Here is a 14994-nt window from a genome sequence, read left to right as displayed (position 1 = left end):
GTTGAAGCCTGCCCTGATGGCCACTGTGGGAAAGGTTAATGCTTTTATTTTTCCTGCTAGTGGAGTAGAGAACATGTCTGGGATGAAGAGAGTGATCGCAGAGAAGGACCCCGACTATGAGGAGATCACCATCACGCATCCCAGCAAGCGGCACAAAGCAGCCGAACAGTCAGGTAGGAGCTGTGGAATTGGAAATTCTGTGGATGTGCATGCTGTCTGTAAACCGGCCAGGAAAAGGCTGGGGTAGGAGTTAGGGGCAAAGGACAGATGTTGAGCAAGGCAAGTAGTGATACCTCTGTGTAGCCAAATGAAGATGTATCTTACGTGGAGTCCTCCCTTCCTGCTATCTGAACCAGAAGTAAGGTGTGAGGATGCAGCATTTGGTGCATGACAGGAGATGGAGCACAAGCTGTCCAGCACTTCGGTTCAACACTTCGGTTCCTGTTGCTTCCTAAAATAGTTACAGTCCATCTTCCCGTGCTGAGTTGTTCTCCAGCCTGTGTATTTGTTCTGTGGCTGAAGTGTGCTCTGGGAAACATTGGCAGGTTGTTTACATTTTGGGGGATAGAGGTCACAGTACAGCATGGAGAAGAGAAAAAAAATCCAGGACCCTGCAGGGTAAAAGAGATGCACAACCCTGCAGTACATGCACTGGCTGCTGGAAGATGACAAATGTTTGCACGAGCTGGCAGATGAAGCAGAAAGAAGTTTCTTTGGTGAAGCGTAGAAAGGATAATTTAGGGAGGAGGAAGGGGCTTGGAAACATGCAAGAGAGGAGGAACAGGAGCATGACTGAAGGAAAGGTGGATAAAGAAGTGTAGTGGAGCAAGTAGCTGGGTGAGTAGGTTTGCATTTGGCACGCTTGGATATGCTTGCTTTGGGAACCAGCCTGTTGGCACAGTGCCTGGGACAGGTTGCAGTCTCTCTGGGCAAATGAGAGTAGAGCTGCTTGCCCCGGAGGCAGGGAGTAGGCTAGTGATTTTTGGCATAGCACAGCTAGTGAGAGAGGATCGTGATGGGAAGAGCTGACAAACAGGGAGGTGAGAAAACTGAGGCTGGCTGTGGGCTCCGAAAAAGATCCAGGAATAGAGCTGCCAGTTGGAGAGGAAGAGGATGGCTTAGTGGGTGATGTTTTGGAGGATGCTGTACAGCTGGACAGGTCTGAGGAGGCTGAGCTCTGGGTTGAATGTGTTGCTGGGCAGGTCCTGTCTGCCAAGTGGGGCAGGGGCCCTGCCAGTGGGGGCCTGGTGCAGCTGTGCTGGAGCTGCCCGTGTCACCACTCCCAGCTGCCTGCCCTGCCTGGCTGCCAGAAGCCACCTCCCTCTGTTCTGGCGTGTACCAGGGACTGCAGGCAGGTTTTTAATCTGCTTCTGAAGCAACTTTTCAGAAGGTCGTGATGATGAGCAGGCAGAGTCTCGGGGCCTTGGAAAACTCCTTGCCAAAGTGAACTTTGCTTTCAGGAGGTTCCTTCAAATAGGCTTCTTTCTTCTTTTCGTGGAAGATTTCCATCTCTCAATACTAGAATTCCCTAACTGCACAAATTTCACGATCAGGATCTTAATGAGGTACTGTGGTTGACACTAAGCTGGGAAAAAAAATGAATATAAAGTGTTCTTCAAAGCCTCTGTAATATAACCACAAATCCTAAAGTGCTTGAATCATCCTGATGCTGCTGTGGCATGGCTTCAGCCTTGGAAAGAGGTGCAGGTGTCCCTCTCTGAACCATACCTCTCATGCCTTAATCTGTTTAGGTTTATTTTAAGTGTATAGCCTTACATGAGAATTTCCTCATCATGGTGTTCATGGCTGGAGGTAAATTATATCCCTCTGGTTTTTAATTTGCCTTACTCATGTAATTGTCTTTTAATGTAGTCTTGAACTACTTCTGGTCCTAAAATATATACATATATATATATATGTATATACATGCAAACATATATGTGTATATACATATATATATATATATGCCTGTGTGTATACATGTATGTGAAAGAAAGAAAATTATTTAGGATACCCCTGTTGCATATAGAGGCATCAGTTGCCTCACTCCTGTTGTAGGTACCTGATCAGACAGTAAAATTATCTGTGCTGTCTGGAAGATGGCAGCAAAGCTTTGACTTGCTTTTCTTTCCCTTCTCTCAGGTGATATTAGAAACCTCTTCAAACAGATCTGTACTTTTTAGGAGGACATATGCTGCCTCTGAAGCTCAAGCCAAAGTCTTTGTGCTGTTGCCTCCTATTTCATGTAGCAACAATATGAGATTTTTTCCCAGGGAAACCCAGACTCTTTTGCTGATCTGCTTTATTGTGGGGTCACTCCATTGCTCACACAGGCTGGAGCACCTTTTCCAGGCTTTCTTCTAGAAGTGTAATTCCTGCTTTGCCAGGTTCTGACTTAGAATTTGCTGAAAACAGTAGTTTGAAACCCCTTGGTGTGATGGAGGTGCCCTAAATGAAGGGTGATATTAAAGTCTCCAGTAGGTGTAGAGCAAAAAGAATAGTTCTCATGTTTATACATATCCTAGAAAAATATGATAATATGCCAATTCCATTCTCAGCCACTAATTTGCTGTAGGCTATTTGCACAGTTTGAAATCCTTAACTACATACTTTCCACCAAGGTCAGTAAACTCCTGCTGAAAGGCTAAGTTTTTTGTCTGCTGTGCTGGAAGAGGATTTTGTAAGACGTAGACCAGCTTTTGATAATGTAGTTTCCTTTGTGAGTAATAAACAGCTTGTAGGCACTCCAGAGCAGGCTGCACTTCGTGCCAGGGCTGTATAAATATGAGTTTGCTTTATTCTTGCTGTGTGAGGTGGTGTAAATTTCCTGGATGTGGATCTGGCCAAGGAGAGCAGAAGAATGTCCGTGGTGTTCCAGCTCGCCCCGGCGCAATCGCAGCGGCGACTGTGCTGGGCCAGCACCGAGGAGTTTTCCTTTTACTGTTTACAGCTTTACTGGGGCAGAAGTAAACAAACTGGCCCTGTTTTTCCCATTTTCTGTTATTTGCCATCTCAGACCTAAAAAGGGAAAAACAGCTCTTCACATAAGTTGGCTTTTAAAGATACATGTGGTTTTTGTTAAGGCATAACTTTTTTTTTTCTTTTAAGAAAATGATCCTTCCCTTTATGTGTGTCTGTGTTGAACTTACTATTCCTTCACTTCTCACTCTTCAGTGATTTCTGATCTTTCTGTTTTCAAATGGAGCCTCAAAAATAGAAATGTAAATACTTCCTCCTTTATTTTCCATGTGTGGCCTTGTACAGCTCGAGATGTTACTGTGCAGAAGATTGAGACCATTATAAAGGAACAGTTTGCCGTCGAAATGAAGAGTAAAGAACATGAAATTGAAGTTATAGATCAGGTATAAAGGTTTTGTTCTTACAAATACCTAAGATCTTGGTGTTTGGGGCATGGGGGATTGCTGCAGTGCTGACCATTACTCTGTGTTTCCTTTCTGCAGCGCCTGATTGAAGCCAGGAGGATGATGGACAAGCTACGTGCCTGCATTGTGGCTAACTATTATGCCTCTGCTGGCCTCCTCAAAGCTGGAGAGGTAAAAACTACTTTGGGAATAACAAGACTTCAGGGAGTCTTTGCAAAGGAAGGCACAGAGTTTCAGTGGCTGTTCAGCTGATGCTTGGTGTTAAGATGTGATTGAATGAAATAGTGGAATACAAACTGCAAGTGGGGTGGTGGTGGGAGAGGAGACCTTTGTGTCATCTGCTGTGCCTCAGGTACCTGGCAAAGAGGAGTCTCCAAGGAGAGTTGCAAAGTTGTTCAGCAGCCCCTGGTTCTGGTTTCTGAAATACTCTGCATTTTTTTTTCATCCTGTTTTTCCCTAAGAGCACTGTCTTGTTTCTCAGATACTGCACAGTTTGTCCTTGCAAAGCCATGAAAAGTGTGGAATATGTTTTCCCATTTCATAGGAGGAGAGTGGCAGCAGATGCATTTGGGGACTTCTCAGGAAAAAAGAAAAATAATAAAGATTTCAGGATTGCTTGAGTCTCGGGCAGTGCTGTGAAACCCTTTGCCCTGGCAGTCAGTCTGTTAATGGGTTGGTGAACAGACTGATGGCAGCAGTAAAGCAGGAGATAAATCAAGGAGATATCACAGAGTGATTAAAATTTCACAAGATGAAAAAACCTCAAACCCTGTTAGTTAAACCCCAGTTCTGAGCACTCTGCCCTTAATGACTGCTAATTGCAGGGTGTTCATGACTGTACAGACTCCCAAATGACATGTAGCTCATTACCAATGTAGGCATTTTGTTACCATCTTTTCAGTTCAAGTTGATCTGATTTCCAGTGATTTTTGGAAGCTGTAGATGGGTGCTGCAAACATGGGTTTCAATTCACTCTAGTCCCGTAAGAATTTCTCTCCAAGCAGTTGCTGTCAGTGCTGCTCCTGGTTTTCCTGTTGTGCTTTTCAAAGGACTTGGAGTGAGGTAAAATGAGGTAAAAACAAAAAGGTTCAGCTTGTTTTTCCCTCTCTGAACTTGAGTTGAGCAACTGGAGTTTGAAAAGATTGTGATAGCCTTGGGATGCTTGGAGATCTCTCTGCCCCCTTTGATTTTTGTGCAGGCAGCTGAAGAATGTGACCTAAGTTCTAATCTTTGTAAGTGCCTTTGTCCATTGTCATCATGTGTCTGCAGGTGCTGTGCTGTTCCTTGTTCTTGTTCTGCCATTCAGGGTGTTTGCTTTTTTCCCTGGTGATTTTCACACTTTCCAGAAAAAATACATTCTGTAATTGTTTGGAGGTGTTCACAAAACTTACTGGTGCTTCCTTGCTTTATTTAGTTTTCCACTAGTTTTTATGAGTTTATGGCTGTATCTTTGATTACATTTTTTTTTCTAAAAGTCCTGATTTGCACACAGGTTACATCAGTTTTTCCTTTATTTTGCAATTGTTACTGATTTCAAATTTCTTTGTTGTCTGTTTTTAATTGAGACCCATGTGTGTTTGACCAGGCAGTGAAAGATTGTCTTGTTTCTGCTTCTGGTAGAATAGGAGTCTTTGTAGTTTAATTCAGAACTACTGGGAAGATGATTTGCAAGTTCCTGACCTGTTCTCATGAATATAAGCAGTTCTCAAACCCAATGCGACTGAGTTTTGCGCCTTGGGATTCCTCATGATTGTGCTTTATTATGTTTTCCCACAAATTATGGAACAAGAGATGATGCAGGTGGTTTGGGCAGGGAAGAAACCTCCTTGAGCTGTGGCTGCAGGAGCAGAAGGGAGGCTGTCAGTGCTCTGCTGCTGCACAGAGGTGTTCCTGCTGATCTGGTTCATCCTCAAACCCAAGTGACAGGGAGGTCTGGTGCCTGGGTCAAGAAGTGGCCAGGGGACATTTGTTTTGAGTTGATGGATGTTTTCCTTCTACTTAGGAAGTAAAAAGCAAATGCAAGAGAAAAAGAAGGGCGTTTTTCATGCTAATGAGCAAAACGAGAGATGTAAACACTTGCCTGCCTTGTCCTCCCCCTTGCAGGTTTAGGAGGATCTAAGATTAGCTCTAAGATGTCAGTTTTGAGCAAAGTTTGCAAGCATGCCTAAACACATTATCTTATCCCCTGTTAAGCTTTGGGAGCAGACAGGGTGTAGCTTGCCTCATAGGTGTTGACAAATCTGCCAATGAGTATCAAAGCTGAAGAGCCTGATGCACTTAGCTACCCTGCTTGCCTGCAAGAGCTGGGCAGCTGTGGCCTTCCTGTGTGTGGTGAGACTGGAGGTGTCTGCACAGGAAGAGGTTGTTTTCAAAGGGACGTTTGAGGTAGTTGGGTAGGCTGCAGTCCTCCCTTCCAAAACCCAGTGTGTTTCTGAGATCAGAAGGTGTGAAGGAACAGATTCAATTTGGGGTACTGTTTCTGTAGAACCCTTTTAAGCTTTTATCTTCCGCAGCATCTGTTTTTCCTGCAGGGCAGCTGATTAAATATTTACTCTTTCTTCATTCATTGACTTTTTCTCTCCTGATGCAGCTTTATTTTTATCTGGGCTGTGGGGAAATAGTGACCAGATCTTCCTGACCTCTTCGTTGCAGGGGACCAGGTCGTGCGACGCAACAATTCTTAATCACCCTTCAATCAAGAAGTTCTTGGAATCTCCCTCGAGATCTTCGTCTCCAGCTAACCAGGGCTCAGACACTCCCTCTGCCAACCACTCTGAGAGCGACTCGCTCTCTCAGCACAATGACTTTCTCCTGGACAAGGACAATGGCAACTTGGACGCTGACGAGCGGCTGACAAACAGCCTGGACCAGAGACAGAGCAGAAATGCTGGCCGGGTAAAGTAAAACTCGAGTGGTGATCAAGTTGTTGGAGGTGTGTGCTCTGAGGACTTGGTGCTGGCACCAGGAGCTCTTCATGTTTTCACCCACCTTGCTGAAGATGTGTTTCTTACCCTCTCCAACCGCTTGCTCCCGCTCCCTCAGCCTGGCTTTTCTGTGAGGCCAAGTGAAGTGTCTGTGACGTGGGTACCTCCTCTTACCTCAGTCCTGCCCAAAGCAGCTCAGCAGGCCGGGGAGAGCCGTGGGCTCAGCACAGCTCTGCCAGCCTCGGCCATAGCCTCTGGGGAAGGAGGTGCTGCACAGCCTGAGCTTGGGCTTTGCTGTACGGGTGGAAGTCAGGCTGGGAGGGCAGAGCCTGCAGAGGAGGGCAGTGTGTGTCATTCCCAGCAGTGTTTTCAGGAGTAATGCTGCTGCCTGGCTCTGGGTGCCCATGGGGACTGCATTGCTCAGAGCAGCTGATCCACTGGAGGGGCTTGGCTTCCTCAGCAGCCTGTAGTGCAGACAGTAACACTGGATTAGCTCACCCTGGCAGCTTGAGTTGGTAGAGCCTGGCTGCACAACTTGGGACCATATAGGAGAGAATTGTTTTTCCTCTTGATGGTGCTGCTTGCTGTTGTGCATTACCACCGTTTGCTTAACGCAGCCAGTCTGACCCAAGTAAAAATAAGTTCTGTCAGTGTTCCCTCATGCTTTTTGGGAGGTTATTTTTGAACTGGATCCAGTCCGTCCCTTTGTGGCTCTCTGTGCAGCTGCACAAATGCTTCACCTGTTGGCTGCAGGTAGCTCCACAGAAGAGGCTCACTCAGTGTCTGCAGGTGAAATGTGAAATGAGGTGAAACTCTTCAGTTTCCTTTCAGTTCCTTTCAGTGGTCAGGCCTGCCAGAGGAGTACAGCCGGGGTGGATGTATCTCAGTGAACATGGCTGCAATCTGCAGCTGAATAAGTTGCACTAATACATGGCAGACAGAGCAGTGATTTTGCCTCCATTAAGCTGCGTGACACCCTTGACAGCAGGGCTGCAGTTTACTGTCACTCTGCCTTGGGTCTGTACAGAAGGCAGATGAGCCATACAGAATGTGGACCCACCTGTGTTGTAAACCACCAGACCAACAGAACTTGTTTCTGTGCTGGGAGCATAGATGGATGGAGCAGTTGTATTGCTTGGGGATAGCACATTGGTACATCTTTGACCAATGCAGAGGAGGCTGAGGGAGTGATGAGGAGCAGGAGCCATCCCAGCCTTCTGTGACTCCCTGCTCCACTTTGAGGCATCCCTGAATTAGTGGAGGAGGGGGAATGGTTCCTCAGTGAATCCAGTGCCTCCCACGCTGACCTTCCTCTGGCAGGTGCTCACAGGAGTGCATCCTCTGGGCTGCTCTGCGGTCACTCGAGGGTAGCAGTCCCTTACTCTCCAGCCAGACACTTCATCCAGCAGGGTTGTAGAAAAGCCTCTCAGTCCCATGCAAACAACACTTCTGCTTGTGTTGGCACAGTGGGTGGTCAGATCATTGTACTGGGAGTCTTGGCCACTGCTGGATGGCTGGGGTCGTGTTACAGGGTGGCTGGATTTATTATGCCAAGTTACGGCTGTGAATCTGTGGGTTTACCTGGGTGGCAGTGACAGGTTATGGCTGCTCTCCCTGCTCAGCTGGAGCTGAATTCCTGTCTCAAACCCAGCCTCGATTCTTCACTGTGAGTCAGCACCAGAGTCCCTGAGAGCAGCAGAGGCTGGGAATGGGAAAGATTTAGATTTTCAGCCCCCACTCATGGGTGGTTGAGCTTTGTTCCTGGTTAGTGACCAACACAGTGCCATTCTAGCCATGCCTGGTTTTATTTCAGATAGTGCAGGGGCAGTGCTTTTGAAACCCAGGCTGAAGTCGTGGCTCAGCTCCATGGGATGTCACACCATGTCTGCTCAGTTAAGCCATGCAGTGTGTTCTTGGCCAAGGAGGAGAGCATTGTTACGTGCCTGAGTTGCTTAAATGTGCCTAGAGAGCAATTTAAGTATTTTTAGGGATGATTCCTTGTTGATCTTTTGTTGATTTTTTTTTTTTTTTTTTTTTACAATACCTTGCTTTTCTAGCACCAAACAAACTGATGTTTAAGAGGAATGTTTGGGTTTTTGTTTGCCTTTTTTTTCTTCCCCTACCCTCAGGACAGTTCGGGTGTTTCAAGCTCTCAAAAACCAGGACAACGAAATGCCGGACTGTCAAATGATGAAACTTCACGACTTTATGTGAAGAAAACGATTGTGGTTGGCAACGTCTCCAAGTTAGTATCCAGAGCCTGAGGGATGGTCCTTTATTTCAGGATTAAATTGAATAGAAAGTTACAATTGGGAGACAAATGAAATTTCTAGGCTGTCACAATATGAGCTGTTACCCTGGAATAATTGCTGTACCCAAGGCAGCCCTCCTCTGGTCTCAGCATAAGTTTTTTTTGTGGAAGGAACAGGTGTTTTAGTAGTTATTTTATTTATAATTTTATATGTGTGCAGAGGTTTTAAGATCTCTTTCCCTCAAGGGAAGTCTTTCAGCCTTTTTTATCAGGTAGAAGTCAGAAGTTTTCCTCTGAAAATTTGGAAAAGCAAGTTGTCCTAATTGAGTGTGTTGGCTGATTGAATTAGTTGGCTAATTCAGTGTGTCCATGGGTACAATGTGGGAGTCTCTTAAAGAGAAGAAAAACCCCAAGAGAACAAGGCACCACCAACCACAATAAGGAAAATTGTGCAAGTTTAAAATAGTCTAAATAAATTGCTTCATACGGTTTTTATTTATATTTAAAAGAAGAAGACAGGTAAATAAGTACAACTTTTGATCTTCAAGGAAATTAGTGAAGAAAGGCATCAGTTTTAGGAAACTGGACAATTCCAGGTTTTAGCTCTCCATCCTTGCTCTACTCAAGTCAGTCTTTTGCATAGAATATCTCAGACATTTGCTGACAAAACTTACAGTCAGAATTGCTTCTTGAAAATCTACCTAGGGCTGGACCCAGAACTAACTATTGACTGAAATTGCTTTAAAAATTGTAAGAAGAATTGTAATTTTTTTTGTATTTATGGTAGCAGAGTTGTTGATGATGTGTTCTGGTGTGGTTTTGCTTCCTGATAGCTCAGAATAGGACAGGATGAGGAATTTGACAGTAGTAGAATGTTAAAATTAAATCTTCTTAATCAAAAGCCAAATGTTCAAATGGGTGAATGTCATGTGGCAGTTGTGCATTAAAACAGAGGAAATGTGTTAGAAACTTAGAGTAGATTATGGGACCTGTATTTGTTCCTGGATGAACTGTCAGAGTAAGGACAAATGAGCAGAAGTGTACAGAGGGCAAGGTTCCAACAGGCATTTTAACATGCCCAGGTTTTTGCATAATCTTTCCCAAAATACTTTTTGCAGTGGGATTTTTATGTTGTGTTTGTTATTTAATTTCTTTGGCAGGTACATTCCCCCTGACAAGAGAGAAGAAAATGATCAGTCAACCCATAAATGGATGGTGTATGTCCGAGGCTCTCGGAGAGAACCCAGCATAAATCATTTTGTCAAGAAAGTTTGGTTCTTCCTCCACCCCAGTTACAAACCTAATGACCTGGTAGAAGTGAGGTAATAAGGAATTATTCCAGTCACTATTCCAGTCTTCATGCTTGCCAGGCTTACAGTGCCAATTAACAACTTCTTTTCCTGGTTTAATACTCCATGTGTGTATTTAACCTCTGGCTTAACTTGGCTTACTCCAAAATAGTAGTAAAAATAAGTGAGGTTTTTTATGTAGCAAATGTGCCAAACAGGTTTGTTGGCTTGGGGTTTTTTGAAATTTCCTTCTGAGAAAAAGCATTCAGCTGTTGCATTTCTTGCTGTTCATGTGGGTTGTGCCTCTCCTGTGTGTGTTACATACACTGTCTGCTGCTCAGGCTAGGCTTCTGGTGCTAAACAGAGTGTTTTCTACCACCCGTCTGTTTCAGTGTGGAAAAGAAAGAGGAATCTCCAAAATCTGATTTGCCCATATTTTTAATGCTACATGTGTGTTTGGGCATAAATACCCCACTAAAATATTTCTCCATGGTGTGAGATCAGTGGCATTGGCTTCATGCTCTGAGGACTTTCCCATCAGTGTAGTGATGCTGGTGCTGCAGAAACAGGGCAGCTTCCCTGTGCTCTCCCAAACCTGTACCCCACGCCTGTTTTCCAAGCTGTGACCCTGGTGGGGGTAGGTTCTCTCTTGGGAAGTGCCCTGTCAGTCTTTCATCCTTCTTCCTTGGACAAGACTGAGGGAGGATGCCTTTGAAATAGTTGGTGCCCTCCCAGAGAAATTTTTCTCCACAAGATGTTCAGCTGCCTCTTGGAGGGAGGAGTGTGGGAAGGGCTGCTTAGGTTCAGAATGGCAACTTAATTCTGACAAAATTAAACTACTGAAAGGCAACTCCAGGAAGACTTACCTGAGATAAGAAGTGTTGGTATAGTTCAGTAATGTTTCTGGGAAGACAGCCCTGAGCAGGACAAAAGCAAACTCTGTTGTATTTCTTCTGTAACTTATCAAATTACATTTGATTACTGTCTTTTTGTGCCTTTCTCAGTAGTCAGTGCTGGTTATCTTCTGTTTTAATCCCATCTGGTTAATAGATTCCTGGTGTTACAGTCCCATTCTTCATAGTAAGCATTGATGTTCTGGAATAAAAATCGCCCTAAACCTCTTGCAATTTTTTCTGGTGAAGAAACCATATTTGCCTTTACAATAACAAGCTGGAAATACAGAATAGAAGTAAATGTTACAGATCCTTCTTTTTCAGCTTGGAGAATGACGGTGATTAACTTTTCCTTGTTGTCCCAATGTTGTTCTGTTGGTGTTAGATGAAGCATGTGCCTTTTTGCTACTAGATAGGGAGCAGCAAGCAGTGATTGCAGAATGATGCATTGGAAGCTCACCTTGCAGTGAGCCCGACTTGTTTTTTTTTTTTTTTAACCAAGTGTTTTTCATTTGACATAGCACAGCCCTTTTTTGGTCTTCTTTTTAAAAATACCACACTTGTTTCCCATGTCTCATCCAACACTGCTTTACCGTTTTCTTCCCTGTCCCCTTGTGTAAAGTTAAAGTGTGTTTTCAGCTGTCCAAAGCCATAAAATTCTCATTGCTATGATTACACTCTGTGGTGAATAGCAGACCTGATGATAGCTTTAGTTGTCAGATAGAAAAACAGTCTTTTGCTTTCTGAAAAGGAGGGAGATGAAAGCTGTACCACTTCTGCATCAAAACGTAATCCCCATTTGTTTCCAGAGAACCTCCGTTTCACCTGACCAGGAGAGGCTGGGGAGAATTCCCAGTGAGAGTGCAGATACACTTCAAGGATAGCCAGAACAAAAGGATTGATATCATACACAATTTGAAGGTATTTGAACAAAATACTTCAGAGAAAGGCATTTAAATGAGCTCTCGTGCATAATCTAGAGGAGGCTCTGCTTGTCTGTGTGCTTTTGCCTCTCTGTGTTCTGAGTGCCCTGGTGGTTATTTTCACATGAGTAGCTGAGCTGGAGAATTGAAATAGATCCAGGAAAGCCTCTTACCTTGGCTATATGGAGTTGATGCAGTAGGAGGGAACCCAGCCTCACAGCAGCTGGAGCTGAATGTGCTCAGAGCAGCGGTGCTTACCTGTTTTTTTCCCTAAAATTTGAGATTTTTACCATGTTTTCACTGCCTTTAACCTAACAGGGTGGTTCAGGTCTGTCTTTCTGCTGGAAGAGTGGCTGCCATGTCTGTTCTGTTCCTTCAGCACAGGCACACACCAGCTAATGATTATCTTTGTTGTTAGAGTGGGCAGGAAGGGCTGAGATTCCCTATTCCCTTTGAAGAGAACTCCCTTATCCAACTCATTCACCCCTGCAGCACTTGGGATTTCTAGTGTGCAGCAGTCCTGGAAAACTAGGCCATTGCTCATTTTCCTTTTAATTAGTAGTCCCTGGCATTAGTGGACTTAAGTCCTGAGCTGGGTTAGTCTCCTCTTTCTTTGAGCTGCATTAATTTTATTTGAGCTCTGCCTGCATTGATGAATTTCCTGCTAAATAAGATACCTCAATGCAACCCTAAATATAGACAGTAGAGGAGGTTGAAAATATTCCCCTGCAGCTTAGGGACATTTAATGTAGATGGTGAGTAAAAGATATTTGGGATGTGACTTTGGGAGAAATTATTAACACAATGATGGATGGTGAAGGAGACTCGGCCTACAGAAGAAACTGAGCCAGTCCATGGCCCACAGGAGCTCAGATCAGCAAATCTTGCTGTTCTCACACTGAGCCTGTGGCTGCTGTGAGGATTAGAGTGAGCTGAGCTCTCCTCTCTGCCTGGCACCCTATGTGCCCCTGAGCTCTGGCACATCCTACACCTCTCAAACCCAGCTGCTTCTACAGGTGTCTTAACAGGTGCCTCTGGGATGTTATGCCTCTTTATCAGCTGATGGCTTGGTGTGAACACTTATTTAATCAAAAACTATAGTGTAAACACGGCCTTTGTGCTGGTCAGTTGAAACCTCAGAGTATTTCTCATTATTATTTCCTTATATTGACATCAGGAATAAAAAAAGACACTGCTTGAGGACTCCTCTTAGATGGAAATATTCCTTCAACAATCTCATTACCTTCAACTTTTTTGCTCCTTTCCACTTTAGTGTGGGCCTTGGGTCATGGCTGAATTTTTTGCAGAAGAGAGGGAGGGCACTTATCAGAGCACAGATTTCTGACCTTACGGCCTCAGAATACTGGATGCACTGCTGCTCAACTTGCATAGGTTGAGATTTCTTTCAAACAATTTGCATTGTCAATTCTAGCTAATATAATGCTTTGCCCTGGCTAATATATTATATTGTCTTTTCCAGCTGGACAGGACCTACACAGGCCTGCAGACACTTGGTGCAGAAACGGTGAGTCAGAGGGTTATGGGATGGATTTGATTCCCTTAAAGATGTTTTTTAAAAAAAGATGCATGGGGCTAAGCAGAGTCCCATTTGATTTCACAATTTCTAGAATGTAGATTTGCTCTCTTGTTGAATGAAAGGATTATGACACCTTGTCACTATTCATGATAACAGTCATTTTTTCTCCTTCTTGGTTCAGGAGAAACTGTTTCCAGCTCTTGCTTCATAAAGTACTTGACTTGTACTGGAGCCATAAATTTTATTGCTTTGTGAAACTTTTGGTACAAAATGTTCTGATTTGTATTCTGATCTGCTGCAGAGCTTACACATAAAGAATTTAAGCTCAAGAGATCACTCAACTATTCTGTTGAAATTTTGCAGTATATTAAGTACTTCTAAGTTTCTGTATCTGTCAAGATTCAGGACTTTAATGGAAAATGAACTCTTGAAATAAATAAATCAATTAATAATCCATAGTTTGCTAAATTTCTAAAGTGTTCTTGATGCTCTTTTCCCCTTGTTGTACTGTAGTGAATGGAAATTTTTATGGTTAAATTGCATTACTTCAGCTTTTCAGTTTGTGGAGAAAACATGAATGTGAGAAGTCTACTGTTATTAAAGAACACTTTTGAAGAGTTTATCATGTGGTGTATTTCTCAAGGCCTTACCAGAAAAGGCAGGCTTCAATTTTGTGCCTGTCCCTACAGGGTGTGCAGTCCTTTCTTTAGTGGGTTGCTTAGAGCTGGGCTCCAGTATCCTTCCAGTGTTTACAGTTCAGATTTCCCCATGGACCAAGATGTGCTGTTTTACTGTGGGGGTTCAGTGTTGCAAGATTTTTGTTGTAGCTCAAGTACTGCTGGACCTTTGGGAATTGTCATTTAATATAGAGTTGGGGGAAACAAAGAGAGAGGTTTTTAGGCATTAAAATAAAAAGGCATAGTTGGTTTTGGCTTTTATATCTTTACCAAGCTACTAAACACTAATATCCTGTCTCCTGTTTGTGGAAGGTAGTGGATGTGGAGCTACACAGGCATTCCCTTGGTGAGGAGTATCTCTTCTCCCAGTCTTCAGAGTCTGACCTTTCTGATGTTCCTACATCTTTATCACTGCCACTGAATATCCCAGCACCAGTCAAAGCTTCTTCACCAATTAAACAGTTGAGGGACTCCAGCCCAGATGCTTCTGTGGACAAAGGTAAAGCACGTGGGTGTCAGTGAAATGCAAGTTCTTGGAACTTTGGCTCTGCTGGATGCCTCCTCCTAATTGCTCTTATGCCTTAAAGGTTGCCCATGCTACCTACTTGTTGCTCACCCCAGATCATATTTTCCTTAATGTGCTCTGAAATGTGGTTCAGAAATTGTTATAGATTATGTGGTTTTGGACTTTGTTTTGGTTTTGTTTGGGTTTTTTAATCTGAAGTTTGTTGAACAGGCTCTATTCTGATAAAACGTAGTGAATAAGGAAAAGCAGATGCAGTTGGAAAAAAGCTGGTTGAATAGCAGTTGTAGTTTTGGCTTTGGCAGACTATTTTCTGAGGGGATTTTAGGTTTCTGAATGCTTTGGGGACTGTATATACATTTGAGGAATTGGTCTAGTGGTGTGTTCAGTTATATATGTTAGTGCCTAACATGAGCTGACTATGAGGGAACAAAAATCCCTAGGTATCTGTAATTGCTGTACTGTGGAGAATAGAGAGTGAAAAAGTTGTGTGTGTTTGTCTGAGGGACAATAGCATCTCTGCACATTGGGGTCTTATTTTCCCCTTCCCATGAGAGATCAGGAAAGTCAGGATTGAGGCCTTAGGACTTGGAT

General features: G+C 43.8%; 1 protein-coding gene across 6 annotated transcripts in view; it reads left to right on the top strand.

Moving 5' to 3' along the window:
* Positions 1–60: 60 nt before the first annotated feature.
* The window catches only part of YEATS2 (YEATS domain containing 2), a 47023-nt gene continuing 32089 nt past the window's right edge, over positions 61–14994 (top strand). For all 6 annotated transcript variants that reach the window (XR_011002771.1, XR_011002770.1, XM_068201354.1 and 3 more), the window contains exons 1-9: positions 61–173; positions 3265–3362; positions 3462–3554; positions 6036–6278; positions 8437–8552; positions 9719–9880; positions 11550–11661; positions 13144–13188; positions 14190–14376. Coding sequence is in view for 4 of the 6 variants with exons in the window: in XM_068201354.1 (XP_068057455.1) it covers positions 74–173; positions 3265–3362; positions 3462–3554; positions 6036–6278; positions 8437–8552; positions 9719–9880; positions 11550–11661; positions 13144–13188; positions 14190–14376 (1156 nt within the window). In the remaining 2 variants the exon portion in view is untranslated. The remainder of the gene's footprint in view (positions 174–3264; positions 3363–3461; positions 3555–6035; positions 6279–8436; positions 8553–9718; positions 9881–11549; positions 11662–13143; positions 13189–14189; positions 14377–14994) is intronic.

Source organism: Anomalospiza imberbis, chromosome 10 (assembly GCF_031753505.1).
Source record: "Anomalospiza imberbis isolate Cuckoo-Finch-1a 21T00152 chromosome 10, ASM3175350v1, whole genome shotgun sequence".
In the NCBI taxonomy this organism is placed as follows: Eukaryota; Metazoa; Chordata; class Aves; order Passeriformes; family Viduidae; genus Anomalospiza; species Anomalospiza imberbis.
Note: the sequence above shows the minus strand (reverse complement) of the source record. Positions and strands in the feature narration are given on the sequence as shown.